At 41.8% G+C, this 22,922-nt stretch overlaps 1 protein-coding gene across 3 annotated transcripts in view; it reads right to left on the reverse strand.

Moving 5' to 3' along the window:
- RABEP1 (rabaptin, RAB GTPase binding effector protein 1) overlaps positions 1-22,922 on the reverse strand; it is a 51,261-nt gene that overhangs the window by 17,454 nt on the left and 10,885 nt on the right. Inside the window, exons 2-9 of one of the 3 annotated variants that reach the window (XM_028708505.2) lie at positions 13,583-13,708; positions 11,510-11,713; positions 10,142-10,302; positions 7,393-7,512; positions 6,402-6,537; positions 5,395-5,573; positions 4,919-4,957; positions 3,602-3,724 (exon numbers count right to left, since the gene is read on the reverse strand). In XM_028708505.2, the coding sequence (XP_028564338.2) occupies positions 3,602-3,724; positions 4,919-4,957; positions 5,395-5,573; positions 6,402-6,537; positions 7,393-7,512; positions 10,142-10,302; positions 11,510-11,713; positions 13,583-13,708 (1,088 nt within the window). The remainder of the gene's footprint in view (positions 1-3,601; positions 3,725-4,918; positions 4,958-5,394; positions 5,574-6,401; positions 6,538-7,392; positions 7,513-10,141; positions 10,303-11,509; positions 11,714-13,582; positions 13,709-22,922) is intronic. The other 2 variants (XM_028708507.2, XM_028708506.2) reach the window with 2 other exon arrangements.

Here is a 22,922-nt window from a genome sequence, read left to right on the forward strand (position 1 = left end):
CATTAAGAAGGTTGCTAATTCAGGACTGTTGCCTGGGGATTAAAGTAGAATTCAAGCATTTTTTTTAACCAAACAGGAAGCAGCGTTGTACAAAGTCAGACTGTTGGTCTATGTACAATCAGGGTTGTCAACATGGCTGGCAGTGGTTTTCCAGGGTTTCAGGAAGGGACCTTTCCCAGCCCCACCTGAAGATGCCATTGGGGAATGAATATGTGACTTTCTCCTGCATGCAATGCATGCCCTCTACCACTGAGCCCAAAGCCCCTCTCATGTGAACAAGCTCACAGGACTTAATCTGAAGGGAACATCCTTTTTAAGCATGCCTGTAGCAGTACGTCTCCTTTTTGTAATGAATGCAGGTGTGTGTGTGTGCGTGTGTGTTGCTTAAAACCATCTGCACAACTCCAGCTTCCTACTTTACTACAGTATAGCCTTTGCAGGAAGCAATATGGCACGGCGTGCTGGCCGAAGCAACATAAAAATGTCTTATGGGCTTAGGCGTCAAACCTCAAGTACACAATTCTCTTGTGTGGCTTACCAGGACTTCACTAAGACACAGAGAAGGCAATTAGTGCTGGTGGGAGCCAATTATTATGGAACCTCATTTAAAGAACCCATGTAAATCCTATTAACATGCCCTATGAAAAACTGGCTTACAGCCACCTTAAGTTAAAGGATTAAAACAAAGAATTTTTCCCGTAGACACAAGAATTCTGTTCTGCTGCTTCACAACGCAACTGAAAGAAGAATAGGCAAGACAGCAAGGGAAAGACCATCAGTCCTGAATATACCCCAGTAAAACTATCCGTTTTAATATGGAGAAATACTGACTTTGCTCTACTGAGGGCGGCTGAACTTAAAACCAACTCAGTTTTAAAAGGGATAAGGAAGACAAAAACTAGCACAGCAAGTACGCCCAGGCGATCAACTTAGAACAATGGTTACATTCAAGCCAAAGCCAGTTGTTTACCAGATTTCTTATTAAAACACATAAATAGTGGGGTCTAACTGTGCAACTTGCAAACTCAAAGCCAATTCCTATCACTAGAATGTATTTCAGATTCACCACCACAAGAATTATGCTGAGTGACCTGGCAGAGACCAGGGTTCAAATCCCCACTCAGCCACAAAGCACAGCAGGTGAGAACCACATATGCCACCCTGCATGGACATACCTTAAACTTCCCAGTTTAGGACAAGGGCAGCCTTCACCACCCCAGTGCCTATCAAGTGTATTAGACTACAATTCCCATCAGCCCAAGCTGGAACAGCCAAAACATCTAGAGGGCACCAGTTTGGCAAAGGCTGGTTTAGGAAATCAGCTCCTCTACGTTCACATGTAGTAACTTCAGGCTTCACACCATATTTAATTATCTTTACAATTCAGGATTTGTGTGCAATCCAAATCTTTAATGTACATATTAAAAGGCAAAGGGACCCCTGACAGTTAAGTCCAGTCATGTACGACTCTGGGGTTGTGGCGCTCATCTCGCTTTACTGGCCGAGGGATCAGGCGTACAGCTTCTGGGTCATGTGTCCAGCATGACTAAGCCACTTCTCGCAAACCAGAGCAGTGCATGGAAACACCATTTACCTTCCTGCCTATTTATCTACTTGCACTTTGACGTGCTTTCAAACTGCTAGGTTGGCAGGAGCAGGGACTGAGCAATGGGAGCTCACCCCGTCATGGGGATTTGAACTACAGACCTTCTGATCGGCAAGCCCTAGGCTTTGTGGTTTAACCCACAGCGCCACCCGCGTCCTACTAATGTGCATATTACCAGAGTTTTAAGATGAGGATTTAATTTTTGTGACATTAAGGCTTTAGAAAATTGCTGGATAACTGATGCCTCATGTTTCATTCCGAAAAAGAGGGGGAAGGTCCCAAAGGTTGAGAGAAATATTTCAAAAACAAAACAGTGTAGGAATTCACTGGGAAAGAGCTGAAACATCTGCATTCCATTGTAGGCTGAGTAGTATGTTGAGTGTATACTTATCAACTGTCAATTGTTAAACTATTTTTAAAAGGACAGGCCCAAGAATGTAAGATAAGCCCTGCCACATCAGGCCAATGGAAGCCCTTCTAGGCCAGTATCCTGTTGTCACAGTGGCCAACCAGATGCCTCAAATGGAAACCAGCAAGCAACACCCGTGCACAAGAGTACTCTCCCCTCCTGTGGTTTCCAACAAGCGGTATCTCTTGCCAAAATCTTATGCAAAGCCAAGGAAAATTACATTCTGCTCATTTAGGTCTTGTCTTACTCCAGCACCATTTGTTTCACATTTACTAGACTATAGCCATACATTTAAAAGACAGATCATACACCAAGAATACCATTCATCATGCTAAAACTTCAAGTCTGGCAACACATGATAAGCAAGCTGACTCCAGCTACGAAGGCTGGGGCTGCTGAGGAGGCAGGAGACCATCTTGGCTGAGTCCTGGAAGACCTGCTCCCTGCCTTGCAGGCCTTTCCCACCTGGCCTGGGAGGGCGGTCCCTGACTGACTCCAGCTACAAAAGCTGAGGCTGCTGAGCAGACTCTTGGACTAGGGTGATGTCGGGTTTGGGGGGTTGTTGGAGGAGTTGTTGCTATTGGTTTTTTGTAACTTTATTTTAGTACTTATTGTGATTTATGTGAAAATTGTTCAGTTTGGTTGTGTATATTTTAATGTTTTATTTATTGTTTATGACTACTTTTTGTTATGTTGTGGTTATGTGGGTTTTTTTCATGCTTCAAGCCAGCTTGAGCATGGTGTGAAAGGCACCATACAAATAAAATTATGTATGTATGTAAGTAGCAGTGAATGAGAAAACTTATGTGACAAGACAGGATCACATGGAAAATATCCCTAGATGTTACTGCAACAAGGTGAAGGACTTGCCTGCCACAGGGGGTATTGGGTTTAGGGTTACCCTCATGCAACACGGTTCTTTGTTCCTTTGAAGAGTGAAGTGCATCCTGTCCTCCAAGCCCTGTCACACTCCTTACAGGTTATTTTATTTATTTTATGTTGACATTTAAACACCACCTTTCCACCAAGGAGCTCAAGGTGGTGTAGGTAGTTCTCCTCCTCCACATTTTATTCTCACAATAACCCTGTGAGGTAGTTACAGATAGGTAGCCGTGTTGGTCTGCCATAGTCAAAACAAAAAAAATTCCTTCCAGTAGCACCTTAAAGACCAACTAAGTTAGTTCTTGGTATGAGCTTTCGTGTGCATGCACACTTCTTCAGATACCAAGTGTGATGCATGCACAATTCTTCAGGTATCTGAAGAAGTGTGCATGCACACGAAAGCTCATACCAAGAACTAACTTAGTTGGTCTTTAAGGTGCTACTGGAAGGAATTTTTCCTGTGAGGTAGGTTAGGCTGAGAGCAAGTGACTGGCCCAGTGAGCTTCATGGCCAAAGTGGGGGTTTGACCCCTGGAATCCATGATAGGGGTCGCAGTTTGCTCTCAACACATTGTAGTATTGGTCTGAATAAGCCAAGATGGCTACCAAGGAGTCTCCATTGATTTTTACCATCAGCAGCGTTTGCTAAAATTAAATACAATCAATAACGTTTTGGGAAACACATGCCAAACAAATCAGCTTTACCTCTTCACCAAGGAACTGCGGAAGGGATTCATCATGAGTGATGGAGCTTACTTTCGATTCATCATCAGGGCCTTTCTGCTTGTCTTCCTTCCTTTTATGAAGCTTCCGCTGCTCTTCATCTTCCTAAAAACAATGAAGTGTTTTGATGTGCTTTCAGCGTCACCTATACCATTATAAATTTCAACGTGGCAGATGACGCCTGAGTGCCTTGCTAAGCAGGGAAGGAATGGGGGGGACGGGGTGTCCCAAAGGAAAATATTGCAAATGAAAGAGAAATGGAGGGTTAGGTGTCAGAATGACTCAAGTTCTGGATTGAACGACTGAATGATTGCGAGCTCTAACGTCCAACTGAACACAATCACAAAATGGTGGACGAAGAATAGAATTACAGAGTTGGAAGGTACCCAAAGGGTCATCTAGTCAACTCCCCTTGCAAGATTGGGGGCAGGGGAGCTTGTAACAACAACAACAACAACAACAACAACAACAACCCTCTAGTCATCTAGATCAGGGAAGGGGAACCTTTGGCTCGCCAGATGTTGCTGCACTGCATCATCCCTGACCACTAGCAATGCTGGCCAGGGCTGATGGGAGTCAGAGTTTGGTAACATCTGGAGGACCACAGGTTCCTCATCCCTGATCTAGGCGTATGGCTATTGCATCAGCTTAGAAGTCAGCTGCCATCAATTAGTATTAGTCACACATGATATCAGGCCTTCATAGATCTCAGTCCAGACCACGTGTGTTAACAAACAGGGATGGGGCAAAAACTTGAAGCAGGGGTGCTCAACTATGCAAGTGCATCTAGTGGAATTGTTGCAAGTTAAATTCAACGCAGGCATGGCCAACTGCAAGCAGCACCCGCCCCCTTTGATTCTGCTCACATTCCACAACCCAAGTGCAGCCTTTCAAGTCACCAAGCATAAACAAATGAAGCAGCTGGTTTGCATGACAGATGATCTGAAGGGCTGCCTGGAGGGGAAACTGCTGCTGGAAGCAAAAGGTCTCTACCATAGGGAAGCTTTGGGACATGTGGGTTTAATGCAGCAGGGAAGAACAGGTTTGCTTTCTGCTCACATTCATTTTGAGTACTCATAATAGTCCTCCGGTATTTGCAAATCCTAGGTCATTTACGAGCCGAGCATGAGGATCTCCACAGACCCCTCATCACACGAACATGGCAAGAACTGAAAGTGCACGCCAAGCGCAAAACTCAAGCAAGTGAACCCAGCTGCAGAGCCATTTGCATCAAGTCGCATGCATCTCACAAATATACGTCACATGTTATTTAGGAATTGAACATGTAAAATTTTTTACCCTTTTTATGGATGGGACTGTACTCGGCTTCAGTGTTACCTAAGAATAATAAGCGATCTCCTTCACAGATAAATCAAATACACGTAGAGCAGGTCTTTTTATAAAACACATTGAGGTTGTTTTGGTTTTTTGACAATCAAGCAGTGTATAAATTTTATGAAACAAACAAACAAACAAACAAACAAACATAAGCTGTCTCAAACACAGCAGATACAAGAAAAACAAAGAAGCCCACCTATCTCGGGTGCACATACATACACACAACACATTAAACCACTGTAAATGTGCACACACATGCCAATGCACACTAACCTCCTTAAAACAATTTCTGCGTTAATAACGTATGTCAAAAAAATTCAAAACCCAGAAACAAATGTTCCCCACATCCTTGCACTCCAGCCTCCTTGTCACCAAACGCCCACAATTATTATACTCTGAAAAAGGCAACAATATTTGATTGCAACACACACACCAACCTGATCTTTCTTCTTCAGTTCTTCCACTTGCCGAAGCTGCTCAGAGGTCAGCACCATTTCCATCCACTGCATGTCCCTCATCAGCAAACGCTGCGACTCTAAGAACTGGTCGTTGGCCTTTTGCCAGGTGTGCTTCAGCTGGTTGTGCTGCTGCCGTTCCTGCTCTAATAGATGGCAGACTATGCAGAAACAGAGAAGGATAATGAATTGGGGTTTTAATGGTCACCATTCACTTCTCTCACCCAAGTAACTCTGGTTACATTTGTTTGCTATTCTGCACATTAGAGCTTTTTATTTAAATCTAAGAACATGCTCACATTTTCTTGCACAGAAACAAAGCAGGCACTTACTCTCGCAAGAGTCACCATTTATATGATCTCGGCCAGGCTTTACCCTGGTTGACTATAAATAAGCAATTAACATGCTTGGAGGGGCCCACCTCCTGCCTCCCCATTGCCTCTTGGCATCAATGGTCCATCCAGTCAAGCATCCTGTTTTCACAGTGGCCAACCAGATGCCTGTGGAAAATCCACAAGTGAAATCCAAACACAAGAGCACACTCCTCTTCCTGTGGTTTCCAGCAACTGGTACTCAGAAGCATTGCTGCTTACAACTGTGGAACCAGAGCCCAGGCATCATGGCTATTAGTCACTGATAGCTGTATCCTCCATGAATTTGTTTTAAAGCTGTCCAAGTGGGTAGCCATCACCGCCTCCCATGGTAGACAGTTCCATAGTTTAACTATGTGCAAAATAACTGCAGAAGTGGAGTCTGGGACAAGCCCTGCCTGCAAATCCCCACCTTTTTTTACTGCCCTGTGATTAAAACTCTAGTGATCCCCAGCACCACGCTCTGTATGATACCACTGTGCGGAAAGTAAGTGGAACACTCTGGAAGCCAATGTGGGCATGCAGCTCAGCCCAAGCACCTGGCTGCCCGCTCCTCATCTAAAGCACGGGTCTACTGTTGCCACCTCCTATGTTTTTAGCAAAGAGGAGAATTCACACCTTCGTGAAGTTCTTTCCGCAGCTTCTCTGCATCTTCCTGCAGAACTGATTTCTGAGTGTTCAGAACAGCCACATACATTTCTAGATCGGTCCTGCAGGATTTCTCAGCTTCCAAATAATGATTCAGTTCTTTAACCTGAAAAAGGTATATAATCAATCAGAGGAAGATTATGGTGAAATGCATGCAGCTGGCTTCAGTTGCTGTACTAAAATGACTGAAGTTTATAGCCACTTAGTGAATTCAAGCACATTTCTAGGAATAATAAACTCCACTGAGAGTCCTTTACTCCAGTTCTATAGTTGCCATCAAGTTTTTGTGGTGGCACACACAACCATTGTAAATTCAAAGCTCCTATTATTTGCCATTAAATGCTCAACGGCATTTAAAGATACTATCATTAGTCATTTTGAATAGAAAGCTAGTAAGTCACTAGAACTTACTAGCATCAAAGTCAATCAAATCTATCTGAAAATGCTAAAAACTAACAAATCTGCAAGGAGTGTATATACTTGCCAAGATGAAAAACTAGATTCAAAGAACAGTAAATAGATCTTGGAACGTTTACTTTGCTGTTCAGAACACAGAGGACACCAACTCAAAGGCCACATACATACAATATTTCTGTATCCCAAAATGAACATACTGGTAGTCCTCTAGTCCACACAACCATCTCTGCCCTGTTCAATTTGACATCTCTACAATACCTTGCCCACCACTAGCTGTGGAAAGATAGAGCCTGAAGCTTTAGACTTAGATAATACATGTTGCTTGCTTATCTTTCAAGATCTGCCTGCTATACAAGATTTTCTACAATCCTCTGCTGAAGACAAGTGGGGGAAACAGGGCTTGAAATATTAAGTTTAGAGGCAGCTCCCGCTTCAAGATGTTTGAGAAGCATGATCTATGAAAAATATTAGTTTCCTGTATCAAGGCAGATGACCCCATTGCAATCTTACAAACACAAGATCTTTGGACATTTTCCTCACCCACCTTTGAAGCCTCCAGCTCCTTTATCCTTTCTTCAGCCTCTGTCAGTTTGTCTTTCAAAGTTGCAATCTCCTTTTCCATGGGCATCACAACTGAACGAAGCTTCTCTGCATCTTCTTGGGCCTGAAGTCAACATTAAATGATGTAACAAACCAACAATGGCCCAGGGTTCATTTATTGTTCTATTGCTTGAAATGTAACAGAAATGCAGCCTCAAATTGGAATACTCCTATGCAACCCACATGCCCCAAATGTTGATTCTGACTGAGATGGGCCACAGAGCCCAGAGGTTTCAGACTTTGTAGCCTTTCAGTAGCAAACATGTTTGTGTAGGATGGCTATATGTTGCAGAGGCTTCTGGGAAGCACGTCTTACAGTGGGACTTACTCTCGAGAACCATGGACCTCAAATTAGCAGCTCTTGCTGAATCAAGCAGCCAAAGTTTTCTAAGTTCAACAATTCACTTAGAACATTAAAATGATACCATGAAAAAACACTGACCAGGCCTGTTTAACTTCAAACAAGGCTTCTGCGTTAATGTGTCCTCTGACAACAGTCATGGCCCAGATCATTTTAATATATATATATATATTAAGCCTAACTTACTGAAGGCTAAGGGAGGCATCAACAGAATTAAAATTTCAAAATAGTTATGAATATGTCGTGCTTTCCACGCAGCCCAGCATTTCACATCAGGACAGGGGGTTCCTGCAGCCTGCTGCAGTTATTTCAGGTTGGGACAGGGATACAGTCTTTCTATTGCTTTCATGCTTGAATGGCCCTACAGATGCCATTGGACTCCAGCTGTCATCAGTTTCAACCAATGGTAAGAGATGATGGGAACTATAATCCAACATCTGGAGGGACACAGATTGCCTCTGCCTCCACACTCAGCTGATAATGCAGAGACATTCTCATGCAAACATGCCCTTAAACCTGTAACATCAACACACAGGAACGTATCAGCCCCTGCCAGTTAATTTTAAGTAGCCAAAAAGCAGCCAGTTAGGTCAGCCAATATCTACCAGTATTTATGTCATGTCAGGAACGTAACTACACATAGTAGCCATAATTGCACAATTGCAAATTTCTCTCATTCTCTCTCTCTCACACACACAAAGTCAAGATGTTACTGCCTTTTAAGCAGATGATGTGTTCCAGGAAATAGCTTCCAACTCCTTAAATGCTTAAATCAATGCCATCATTTTTAGTCCACAGAGGAGCCTAAGCATTAAGGCTCCCATTCTGTCCAAAAAACTAAGTATGTTTTACTATAGCCACACTTTGTGTGTAAAATTAGAAATATGACTTAAGGGAAGCAGATTCCTGCATTTCACAAAACACCAATTCTCAGCGACAAGAGATTGTGATATTTATTTAAAAACAACTACATGTGCATCAGTACTTTACGTAAAATTTCACATGCATCTCATTATAACAGCTCTATTTTTAAAAACACACACAAAAGCACGCATTTTCAAATTATATCAACAGGGATATGCATACAAGGAGACAAAAAAAGATGTTTGTAGAAGGAAGAATTCACCAGGAATTCCTCTATACAAGTCCCACTGAAACAAGCAGGACCTGCACAAGAGAATTTCCTGGTGGGCTACACCTCATTAAGATTTGCCCATCTCCCACACTATCCCACAGCAGCACTGCTTCCGATCAAGTCAGGCAACCAAGAGGCACATTTAGATGCTTCTTTCCCACTCCCTTTATCATAACTATCCTGTCTATGCCCCTGTGCTTAAGAAAAAGTCAATATAAGAAGAGCCCTCGGATCAAAGGTTTAGTGGGCCAGATCCAGAACCCTTTCCCTCCCCAACCTCCTGCATGCCACTTTGACGGGGGGGGGGGACAGCATTACCTGTCACATGATATCAGGTGACTGTAGTTTGTGCCAAACCATACCATACCAGGGGCCAAATGGGAATGACTGGAGGTTCACCTTCACTGGTCTGTTTCGTCCAACATTCCTGGTTCCCACAGCAGCAAACCAGATCCCTATGGAAACTGCACAAAACAGGACCTGAGGGCAATGGCCCTTTCCAGCTGCTGTTCCAGTATAACAAGTATACCGGAGAATGCTGTCTCTGATTCTACAGGTGGTATAGTCTCACCATGATTTGTAGCCACTGAGTTGCATCCTCAATGAATTTGTTTAATCCCCCTGTAAGCAGCCATCTTACTTATCGACTAAGATAGCAGCCACCACCACATCTTGTGGTAGCTTAACTATGACCTGTGTGAAGTATTACATTTTATTTGTCTTGAATCTTCAGTTTCACAGGATGATCCTAGGTTTTAATATTACGAGAGGGTGAAATAATATCTCTATCCATTTTCTCCACATCTCTATCGCATCTGCCTGCTTACTTGTCTCAGGGTGCCTGAGTAGGGAATACTAAGGGGAAAGCGAAATAGCAGGAATGGAGTTTATGTTGGGGGAGAACAGAGGGGAGGAAGGAGAATAATTTAAAGAGATGTTTGTGCTACAAACCTAAATATTGTGGGAATAATTCAGCTCTGGCACACAGCTTCAAGTTTCAAAGCAGAAAGAGAACATTTCTAGTTCATACCAGCTTCTGTTTCCTACTTTTATTTTCTAAGCTGACTAGTCATGACGAAAAGAGGATACACTCCTAGTTATGTTATTTATTTCCCAGTTCTCAAGAAGAAAGACAATGGGCAGACAGCTTCCAAACAAATCTGGCAGTACTACATGTTGAATTATGCATTGATTTACCTTCTTCATATCATTTTCCAGGTTTTCCTCTTCTTGGCCTTCGGAAAGACGTCTTCTCAGATCCACTATTTCCCTTTCCACGTTCTCTCGGTATTGGTTCCACTGAGCTCGCTCTTGCTCCAGCCTGTGATGAAACTGGAGTTCATAGTCACTGACAGTTTCTGTTTAATAACAACAACAATAACAAGTTGCTCATCACTTCTTTAATCCCCTACATCTTTTTTAGGTGACAAGCTCATTAAAAGGCTGGCATATGTCTCAGAGTGAGATCCTTAAGCAGATTATTTGATGTCCTGCTGAAATCAACAACATATGCAGCTGCCTCATACAGAGATAGAATGCTGGTCCATTGACCTCAGGATTGCCTACTGCAAGGGTTCAGAGCCTGGTACCTTCCAGATGTTGTTGGACTACAGCTTCCATCATGCCTGAGTGCCAACCATGCTGGTTGAGATGGATGACAGTCAGGATCCAGCAAGATCTGGAGGGCCAAAAGTTGCCCAGTTCATCTACTCCGAGTGGCAGCAGTCCTCCAAAGCCTCAAGAAGAGGATGGCCTACCCCCAGTCACAGAGAAGCCAGAAACTGAACCTGGGCCTTCTGCATGAAGAGCAATGCTCTACCACAGAGCTATGGATCCTCTCCACCTTAGGAACATAGTTCCCAAGCAAACAAGTAGGGTTCAGAGGTCACACTGTTATATATTTAGCACATTTCTCACTTGCTATTCAAAAATGTTCCAGGCTTGACCTGTCCCGGAACTGTAGGGACCCCCACTGAGAAGACCCTCTCATGTGTGTCATCATTCCTGAAACCTCTGAGGGCAGTGGAAATCAAATTAAAAACTGGCCTTCCCTGCCAATCTTAAATCCAGGGCTGGTCTATAAAGATGGAGGTGACAGTTCAGGAATTCAGAAGGCAAATGTTTATTTCTTTTAACTTCTGCTATATTTTTTCCCTTCTGCTTCTGCTGATTGTTTCATAGTTTTGTTAAATACACTAGACTATCTCTTTTCTGCCATTTCTAACTTGCTTGTGATTGAGTCTTTTTATATATATTTTTTATTTACCTACATTAGCATTTGAAGTAAACTTTAAGAAAAACAGGATAATAATTTGCTAAGTACAGTATAATTAAATGAAAAATGAGTTTGGGGCTGCAAGAAGTATAGAAAGCTAGAAAACATACTGAAGAATGACCTCAAATGTCAACGTGAACCTTCCAACTTCAAATAATACACTCTCGTTTCTACAAGAGATATCTCAAGCATGTGGTTTCAGTGCTACTAAAGCAGTGGTTTGGGGATCAGCGATATCACTGAATATGAAACTTTTTTGATAGCAATTCACCCATTTCCGTCAGTCCCACCTTTCATGATAGCCTGCAGAGAAGCAACCTCTTCCTGCCATTGCCTCTTCACTTCATCAATAGCTTCCTGCTTTGTATTTTCAGATACTGTCGCAATGGCTTTAATATTCTCCATTTCAGCCTGGGCTTCCGTAAGCTGTGCTCGCAGTTGCTCCAGATCATCCTGAGCTGCCTGAAGTACTGCATTTTGCCTCTTCAGATCCTCTGAAATGAAAAGTAGTTCCACTTAAAAGCACAATACATTAATGCAGAGGTTCAAAGTGAAGCCAAGGGGACAGAACTCCTGCTGTTCCTCATTTTAGCCATAAATGAGTCTGTAAACTCTGCACTTAGTTTACTGCTTCATCTAACCAAGAGGGTCACTGGCATCTCACTTATGCCTCTACCATGCTAGGAGTGGGAAAATTTACCTTATGCTCAGCTATATTTCACAAAAATAATTATTCCTTTGGCTACGAAACAGAACTTCCTAGTACAAAAACTTCTCCATTACATCACTGCCATACAAATTCCCTTTCTTCCTTTAGGATTGGTGATATAAAGCTGGCATGGGAAGCCTCCAGTTCATGGGCCTAATCTGACTCACCAGGCCTCTTAATCTGTCCCACAACACTCTCCCTTGGGCAGAAGGTAGATCAAACCTACTGTTAGATTATTGGGTGATTTGCAATAGATTGGGCAAGGCGGGGAGATTCTGAAGCACAATTGTTTTAACAATAGCAAGAAATTGATATTTTCCCACATAAATTAGCTTGATGAACTGGAGCAAGCTAACAAGGAACAGACTTTGGTATGAAAGGAATATGAGCCCATTCAGTTCTGGTATTGGTACTGATTCCTGTACAGAAATAAATGCCTAGTCTCGGAATATGCTCATAATATCCTGCTCTTTAAATCTGATATTTTTGTTTGGCTTTGGTTAGGGTTCTAGTACAAAATGAAGTAGATACAACAGGTCTGAAATCTGTCACACACCTTCCCCTTAGGCCATGCCCCTCACTTTTACTATTTTGCAGCAAGTTCTCTCGTCATACATCAACAGATTGCAGCATTTTACCTCTGCATTGAGAAAGGGCTTCCCATTTCTCACCACACAGCAGGGAAGCCAAAGTGGGGAAGGGAAGGGCGTGTGAATGGGGTGCGAGGGTTGGCCCTGCCCACTTTGGGAACATGCTCCCCACTTTCCCTGAGAGATTTCGACATGTTGGGGGAATGTTCCCCATCCCTGGTGTTAAAGCTTTCCCAAACTTTCCATCTGTATAGGAAAGTGAAGTTCAAAGTAATATACAAGGAAAGAGTTCCAGACATATCAATGATTATCATTAATGTAGTGGTTCAGGCTTCTTTGGAATTTCTAAGGGCACATATTTAGGAGTCATGGGAATCTAAGTAGCAGTCTATCTAATTTGATAAGGGCATGAGTCAGACCTGTGTACTGTGACCTGGAGATTGCCAAACTTCTACCAATATGCCCAGGGTGTATTTTACTCATAAAGCCACCAAAGTTTGAGTCTGGTCTCAGATCTTTTAGTTACCAGCTCTCTTTTCACTACCAACAAGGACATTCTTTGTCTCCAATCTTGAAGTCTGTGATACAACAGTCAACACAAAAACAATGAATACGTTTCCTTAGTAGTCATGGCACTTCTATCCAAACAAATGGGATCATCAGCTCCCCATGGAGGTTTCAGGATGACACCAACATTTCCAGTTGACGCTTCCTGAGGTGTTCTCTAAACTTGCACAAAGAAGCTGAGCTAAATATAGCTAGACATGTAACTAGATACATCAACCTAATCCACAGGTGTCCGGTGGTTTTACCCACATCAAGAGACAGAAGCAATGAATGCAAGAACTATATATCCCCATTTTAAGGTGTGATGTTCTGTGCCGTCCCATATTCTGGTAGTGACTCATTTTGGAGTGCACAGTTGTGACAACAACGCATGTAGTTGAAACCTCAAACTCACAATGTGATAAAACGACACCAAATTAAAATAGCTTATCTGTTCAGTTACTCTAAAGACCACATGAATGTCTACAATTTCTACATTCAGTAAATTTAAGTATTACCTTCTTTAGCCAGATACAGCTCTTTAAATTTTGCCCTCTTTTGATTAAATTCCTGCTCACGGTGCTGCTTCGTGCGTAGAAATTCTGCATTGACTTTTTCCAGTTCTGCTACTCGTTGAAGGAGAGCTAAAAATGGGCCAATGGGGGAAAAAAGGCACATGACCAACAATCAAACGAGCTGCATTTCATCACTTACTCACTAAGGCAAATTATTCTTCATAAAGAACATGGCAAAAAGAATAAAGAGTTTGTCCAGATTGACAGCTTTGCCCTTGGCTAGCTTAATGCTTTAGATACTAACTAGTTTGCAGGGCTAGTACAAGACATTTCACTGCCTGAGGCAAAAGACGAGATGTGCCCTTCTAGTCAACAGTCTCTGGGTTGGCAAATGAACCTTAGTTTCACCAGCAGGATGTGAACAGCATCCTCCAGTATGTCAGAAAGTGACAGGTAAGTTTTGGAGGTGTAGAGCAGGCCACAGAACACACATTGTCAAACTTCTGAAGACACCTGAAGGCAGCCCTGTATAGCAAAGTTTTTAATGTTTGATGTGAGTGGCTGGGGCAACACAGTCAGATGGGCGGCATATAAATAATGGGGGGGGGGTGTCCTGTCCTGTTTTATAGTTATCATGTTGTGCCAAATCAATACTTAACCCACTGCAAAGCCTTCACTTTGAAGCACAAAATATGCAGGGTGGTAATCCTGTACACAGAAGCTGCCTTTGCTTCTTCGCTTACATTAGGGAGGAGCCATAGCTCAGTGGTACGGTACATGCTTTGCAGAAGGTCCTGGGCTAAATCCACAATAACTTCATTTTAAAAGCTGATAGGGAAAACTACTGCCTAAGACACTGGAAAACTGTTACCGTATGATATGTCAGGATGATCAGGTGCATTTAACATCCTTTTGCACCTCTCAGATCAAAATGTATCAATCACTCTCAGTGTGGCAAAGCACTGTGCTGCAGAAAGCAAAACCCACCAGGAACTGACTTCTGTAATTTTCCACTGTGGAGTTTGTGACATGGCTACTATTACTTTGTAAAACACTGAAGCCCATTTTATTCTATCCTACTACAGCGGTACCTTGGTTTACAAACTTAATCCATTCCAGAAGTCCGTTCTTAAACCGAAACTGTTCTTAAACCGAGGTGCACTTTCCCTAATGAGGCCTCCCGCTGCCGGTGCCCTTCCACTGTTCAGATTCCGTTCTTAGACTGAGGTAAAGTTTGCAAACCAAGACATTACTTCTGGTTTTGCAGAGTTCGTAAACCGAATAGTTCGTAGTCCTTAAACCGAGGTATCACTGTATACATATCTGAATAAAGTGTTCTATTTGCTTCTTATTTTGCTTCTTTAATGCTGGTCAAATACTGTAAAAATAAATATTTGATTTGATTTTGTAGCACAGTAAGAGATAGTACTGGGCTAATGGTCCAACTTAGTTCATCAACTGTGAACAAAACTGAACATGACCATAGTTGGACATATTGCCACAACTGAAGCACAGCAGCACGTTTTCAAGTGTTAACAGAAATTAACAGAATTATTATTATTATTATTATTATTATTATTATTATTATTATTATTATTATTATTACTACAACTACTACTACTACTACTACTACAATTTCTTACCCGCTGATCAACTTAAGGTCACTGTATTAACACCCCAAGAAGGTCTTGCTTCTCCCATGGCCACAGCCTTTGATTCTACCAGAAATTAGGCTTGGCATTGTCTCTCAGCTGCCCAGTTGGCAGCCTGCTTCTAGCTTCTAGCTCACACATCTCAACTACAGCCTTGTCTTTCTAACTACCAGAAATCTGAGGGAGGGGGGTCCACCCACTTACCACCTAGCACAAAGCCACTTCTTTTGTTTACCTTAAAGAACCATGCTTCGGTCATTACCAAGAAACTTGCCTGGCTATTCCAGCAATTGAATTCTTGTTGGATCCAGGAATTAGGATACCAGGTACAGCCTACCCCTCCTCCACCTCACAATAATACCTTTCCAACCAATATTAAGAGTTCTAAGTCACACTAGGCAAGTAGATTAACCACAAAAAATTAACCAGCTTGTATCCTGTTTCTATTCTGAGCACCACTTTAGCTCCTGCTAAACCCTGCAGTAAAACTTTCAATTAACAAATGCACTTAAAGCACCTTGAAGTATTAAATACCCATTTCATATATAGTGGGGGGGGGGGGGTTCAGAAATGAGTTCATACAGTAAGCATGCATGATATCTTTATGAAGTGAAGCACCTGCACACCTATTCTATTTAATCATCTAAACCTTAAAGCTCTGTATCTCCTCTATGGTGCCTCTATCAACCAAGGTGGCTGCTATCAGGAGAAGGCTGCTTCCACCTGCCATGCTATACCCCCTGTTCTAGATGCCTTCATATGGGAGTACCTGTCAGAACTGTGAGGGGTTTTTTGGGTCTTTTAGGTCTGGTATAAAAGTTGGTGTACATGGATTGCTAGGTACTAACACCATCCACTTTTAGGCTACTATAGGATAATATTAATTGTAAGCGTCATGCTCTGAAATTTCTTTTGATATGTTCTAAATTAGACCGGGCAACCTTTTTTTACCTGAGGGCCTGATTCCCTTGGGCACCTGCTTCTGGGCATCAAATACCCTGTGGGGGCTGGGGGCCAGAGACAACCTTGCCAGGTAGGCAATTTTCATACGTAATTGGGACAGAGATACAGGCAGATTAGATATCACGGCACTACCCATTTAGGCTCTATCATGCCATGCACTATATTATATTCCAAGCAGCTATCTCTGGGTTTTCACTCAATTCATGGAGAAACAAAAACACCATTATCACCACACTCTTTCTATCGACATCCTGGTCACCTGCAGTTCCCAAGGTATAAAAGAGCTGAGATTAAGAGACTTACTTAGGGCCACTCAGAAATATCAGGGTTAAACTAGAGGCTGGGGAACATGAGAATTCTCAAGTCAAAGTGACTTAGGAAAAAGCATCCAAAAATTAAGTAACTGTTCTGCCAAAATAGTATCAGGCATGCATATTGAAACAGAGGACTGTCCCAAACCTCTCTGAACGATCTGAAATATGAAACAAAATTGGTGTCACTATTTATGTAGTTTTCCATCTTAATATTTGTGCAGCTGTACTCTCACAATTCCACAATGTATTACAATCTTCCATATGTAATTACAGTGGCTATGTATATAGTAAACAAAGCTTGGTAGGCCAAGGGCACTAATGCAATACCATCTGACTGAAACAGGAGACACAGAACAAGATGCTTTCTAAGCACTGGAATGAGGTTGCTATGGGGCCCACAAAATTCATGCTACATAGGAAAACTTATTTCCTACGATTCACAGTATCACTCTCATTTTGCTTTGTTTTTATGTCCAAAAAAAGCTTGTCATACCAGTTTCTCTGAAGCAGACTTCTTATTACTGGGAGCATTTGTACCCTGCTCTTCAGCCAAGAAGGCTCCCAGAGTGGCTTACATACAATTAATTAAAACAAGACAGGCCCTGACCACAGGTTTATAGTCTAAAAAATATACAACACACAAGGCAAGAGGGAAAGGAAGGAACGAGGAAAAGAAATCAAACTCAGGCACTCATTCTTAAATGGTTGTTCTTGTAATAACCAGCTTGTGTAGATCAGTGGTAGCAGGTACCTGATGGAGCTGGGCTTTTGGCAAAGATGGTAGAATGAGCCCTGATTCCAACCTCTCCCACTGAGGCAGTCAGATGGAACAGCAGCTCCCAGGTGACACTTGAGGGACAGGATGGCTGATGCAGCTGGCCTGTTCTAATTCAAGAATTCCTAACTATTACTACTTTTTCCTTTTTCTCCCTCCCTCTCTCTCTGCATAGAGCATCTCTTACCACCCAAAGTCTTAAATTCCACTTGAGCCCTCTTAACATGGAATCTGGAAGAGATATTGACCTCAGGAAGGAGACAAGCTGCAAAGAGGCTGGAGAAGAGAGAGTATAAAAGGAAGTGCATTTCATGGTATTCAACTCACTCTGTTCACAGCTGTTCAGGAGCCAAGCTGTTGCTCAAACCCATGGATGGGGAACCTGTGACCCATCTGATATGGCCGGATGACAACTCCCATCATCCTATCATTGGTCAATCTGACCCAACATCTGGAGGGCTATAGGTTCCCCATCTCTGGTCTAGCTTTTGGCTAGGAAACACACACACCACACACACGACGACTTCCTTTCTTATTCTCCTGGCCCTCAACTGGCCAGCTGAGTAACACAAGAACCAGTTTTGACTATGCCACATCTTAAAGATGTGTGCCAGCACCAGGATAAACAGCAAATAAGGGAACTGGCTCACACCCCAAACCAAAATCCTCATACTCTAACCTAACCTAGAGAAGAGCTCTTTTTAAGTAGCACTCTTGTAAATTGGTTAAGCATAATGAAGTATGTTGAAACACTTTCTGAACTGTGCTATGAGAAGTAACAACAGACTTCATTCCTCCCACAAGTTCTGAGTGATGCTTTTCAATTAATTTAACAATTAAGAAAGTGTAGGTGAAAGAAGAGACTGAGAAAATGCTTATTTGAAAGCTAGATTTAGTTCAGGCACTTCAGTGCTAGACACAGCTCTAGTTTAAGCATACTCGGCATTTGTGCCTAATTAGAAAAACAAAATAAAATTCAGATTTAAAGAGTCTTTAGGTCAACTCAATCTTGGGAGTTAGGGGCTTTGGTAAAGGTGCTTCATGAATTCCCATTCTTTCAGTTTCATGAACTCTCCACTCATGCTTTCTTGTCCCACTCACTCCTGGAATCCAAATCTCAACTACCACTTCTTTCAAGGATGGAAGGAATGAGGAAATAATTGCCTGACTGCCTAACTTTTGTTAGGGCAGCATCCTATGGCCTTGGGACAGCCTCCTACTTGAAGCTCCTCCTTGCAGCTGTGGACACTACACAGAAGACATAAAGAAGATTTTCTGAGAGCAGGTCAAGTTAGATGAGAGATGCTATACTCTGTCCCTGGAGTAGGAACACTTGTTCTGGCCAAGACTGAGGACAAGGAAAACCACACTTTTAAAAAGGCATGAAAAGTAATAGTAGGAGAAACACCATTTTCTCTCCACCTTCCATCCTGTTGACATGAGCCCAGCACAGCTCTGGATTTCATGGTCCTGGGGTTTTACTCCTTTGCCTGATTTGGATTGCTCTACTTGTGAACTTAGTTGGAGCAGGGAAAACAAAAGTCTTTCACATATGCAAAGAACTGGGAAACAGATGTTATAGATAGATAATGTCAGCTATACCCAATATATATATTTGCCAGATTTCAATGGCAACTATGCTAAAGTTTCTAGTTTTGCAAAGTACATGAAGGCCACTCCAGAATTTAGGCACAACTAATTATCCATAGAATTATTTTTGAGCACAGTCTGATTCCAAATTCACAATACAGAAATTTTTCCTGAATGCAACACGAACAAAACAAGCCGTCACAAGTTCAGAACAACTTAAGTGTAGTTGGACCAAACATTCTGAATGAAGACTGTGAAAGCCATCTATTGAAACAATAGTCCAGAAGAGTAGTTATGCTGGCTACAAAACAATGAGTTCTGTGCCACATTTGAAGGATGATAGATGTATTGCAGCACACCACACAGATGGCCTCCAGGCAATTGCAAGGCAACCAATGAGTTTTTGTTGGCAACCTTCATGCACATCTTTCACACATAAAATGTTTTGAGCCTTCACCCTATTAAGGAGATTAGAGGTCGGGGGTGACTTTGAAATCAAGAAGGAAAGATATAACATTCCAGAAGTATTGATCTACAGGCCATTTTATGCCAAAGCTGATAAACAAGCCTTGCCTTTGCCCAACTGAGCCTTACTGAAGTATGCCAGGCCCTAGAGCTATCAAATCATCAGTCAGTGTGATCCATAAGATACCATCCTGTATCTCTCTGGGATCATGCAATAGGACCACTATGATAATCCCATGCCTCTCAATTACATCATTTACCTACCAGAGCCCTGTATTGTGCTTCTGCCTCAAATGATTTATTTATGACTGAAATAGACAGAACGGATTATTTGCTTTCCATCTCGTAGACAATTTTGCCCAGTAACTGTCAGTATGTGCTTCTGGAAAACTCTCAGTATTTGCAGCACAAAGCATGTTTACTCAAAAAATAAAATTTATTCATCCCTTTAAAGCCTCAGGATGAAAGGAAGCAAGTGTCTGACATGTGTGAGAATGGCTCTCCTCTGTCAGGACTCCCTAGCAGCATGAAGGCATGAGAAGCCCTTAACCATCTCCAAAGTTTGTACTATAAACTAGTTGCCATCTCCGCTACCTATGTAAACTGGCCCACAAATTAATTGAGAAAATTTTCTAACAGCAGGAAGATTCTGTTTCTTTTAGTTTTCTTCTTAATAAAAAATAGACTTGCCCCTGGAAAGGCCTAGAAGAATATATTCTCACCCACAATTCAGATTTCAAATGGGCTATGGTATCACAGTTGAACACTTCTGCTCCCATCACCCTTTTGGTTCTCAGTTATGAGGATTTATGTACACATAATCATTCAAAGGGATTATGAAGCTATATTGCTTTTCTTGTCAATCACCCTTTCCTACCATAGCTCTAAATTGTGTAACAGTCTTGGGTAGTTTTCATAGGGTAGGAGGCAATAAAAAAATAGGTTAGGATGGATTTTTAAGTCATACAGTAACTTGAGTCGTCTCTTTCAAAACAGTTAATGGGTGAAAGAAAGTCCCTCAGGGCCTGTATTAACAAGGATAATAATCTAGATTAACTAAAGATTTGGAATGAAATCATATTAATCTCTGTATGAACATTCAGTTTAGAGGTGAAGCAATTTGACTTCGCCTGATTTAACTCAGAGAAAAAAACATGAATATTCAGAGCAAGGCCAACTTAACTGGATAATGCTTTGTGTGTTTTATATGTGAACTGCTACCAGATAATTTGCTTTGCATTGCTTTGCATTGCTTTGCCTTCCAGCAATGTACACGCACTTCTGTGTCATTCCTACTCCCACAACAGACCCCTTTGCCCCCCTTGATTCTGTATTCTTCTATACCAGGCCAATGCAACTGCATAACCATATACCAAGCAGGGAGAAAACACACACAGGGACTGGTCACTTATTCCAAGACAACGGCAATAGCAAAGGCCCATATATGATACATGCACAGCTATTCCTCAGAACACAAGGATACTACAGAGGGACAAGAGGAGACAGTTACTGATGTAGTATTAAATGACTGTAAGGGAGCTGGTAGCACCCATGCTTAGAAAGATCAGAACTTCAGCAACCAACCCATTTACTTTGTAGCGGCTCCATGAATGTCAAACAGTTCCACAGCCTACCGGTATATATTATACAGTGGTACCTCCGGTTATGAACTTAATTCGTTCCATTCTGCTAATATGAGAAGGATGTGTAGTAGTCTCCCCTCATCCAATTTTGCAAGGTGTCAAGATTCACATAGGCTGGGGTTGGTATGCCCATCAGTTGACTTCTTTTCTCACCACAGTCAAATATTTTCATATATTCCATTATGTCATGAATGCCCCTATGTAGCTGGCAGCTTCCCAGTTCTGTATTTTATTATAGCACCATTTGTTCCCAAGGGAATGAGTAAGAGCTGCTTGCCCCCTAGACCTGCAATAGACACAGGCAGACCTAGCAGCATAGTAAAACTTCTCTTACTGGCTACTCCCTTACATTTCCTGATAACTAGTAGCTACCTGGTATTTTGCAAGAGATCCAGGGCAGTCAACTTGCCCAGTGAGCAGAGGTTACAAACTATCACAAGCTATAATGCAGCAGCTTGCAAGCATATGAAGATAGTAGAATATGATGTCTCATTATTTCAACAGCACAACTGTCTTTGTTCCTCTCTTAAATCACAGTGGGAGAAATAAAGTTGAAAATGAGGTTATACTAACAATATTATGATGAGCAGAGACCTAGAAAGCCACAAACTGCTTTCTAGCCAACTTTTACATCAATGTAGAGAATCTTTGTTTTTTTGTTTAAGTGCAAGAATGCTTTGCTTCATGTGTGCCAGTACAAATTGTATTATGCTGTCCTGGGTCATTAGGCAAACTAATAATAGATAAGCAAAAAACAAGGGTCATACTGCCTTACAAAGTATATTTATGGGTTCTCCTGAAGAAAAATACATGTATAGGGTACTGGCTTTCTTTTAAAATAACAGCCACGGAACAACAGTTATCACAATTATCTTAAACATGTTACAAACAGCTAACAAACCTGCATAGGGGCTTTCATAAGACAACTTTATATTTGGTGGTGCAATAATATGATAAAAAACAAGTAAAGTTAGTTTCAGGAGAAAGGGGCAAGCTTCTTATCCAGGGATCAACAATCTGGTTATTCAATGCTTTTTATCCAAAGGAAGAACTTGATACTTGCTCAACTGGATCCAGTCACAAGGCAAACCAAGGGTTCCTTACAAATGACTTTCACATAAGAAGTGTTCAAGAGCAAGAAAAGAGAGGCCTAGGAACTTTCGATGTGGTATTTCCAACTTATAACCACCGAGGCTAAACCACTCAGTAGGAGAAGGGAGAATGTTTCAGTGTTTGTGTTTACCAATCTGCTCCTGGTTATGAACTGAAAACTGTAAATTCTATCCAGTCTATGTTAAAATTCACAGATTTGAAGAGGATCCTAAAGAAACAAAGATTTTTGCTGTATCTTCAGTTTTCTGCATTTCCTTCCTATCCCTACAGCCAAACTGTTCCTGATCTCTCTATGTTTCCTTCCTGCTTTTGTCAAACAAATTAAAAACTTAGTGGTGATTTTTTTAAACTGCACCATACAGAACCACTTAACTGAAACAATTCATTCCACACATGAATTTTATATTTCCTTGGCACAGAAGAGAAATCAACAGATCAGAACCTTGCACTTTAAAACTAATAGCCTTTCCTTTCAGTTTGGAACCCTATGAGAATCAGCTCTAACTTCATTAAATTCTTAAGAGAATGCTGTTGTCATTGTCCTTGAACACCTGATAGCTTTGGAAAAAGATGCACTTTCTTAGAGATAAACATGTTTCCATAGGTTACTGAAATCTAGGGATTAATATGAGCAACCCCACCTCCCTCCCACATATTTGTTTGAAAGAAGGTTGTCAAGAAGACAAACCTTTCAAGTTACAGCCCAAACCCCAATTGTCTATTTGCCACTGCAGGGCTCCACTGCCCAAAGTAACTGGCTGATACCAGCAAAGTACAGTACCCTTAAAGCCCTGTATCATGAAAACCAAGAGGCTACAGACTAAAACT

Source organism: Podarcis muralis, chromosome 15 (assembly GCF_964188315.1).
Source record: "Podarcis muralis chromosome 15, rPodMur119.hap1.1, whole genome shotgun sequence".
NCBI lineage: Eukaryota > Metazoa > Chordata > Lepidosauria > Squamata > Lacertidae > Podarcis > Podarcis muralis.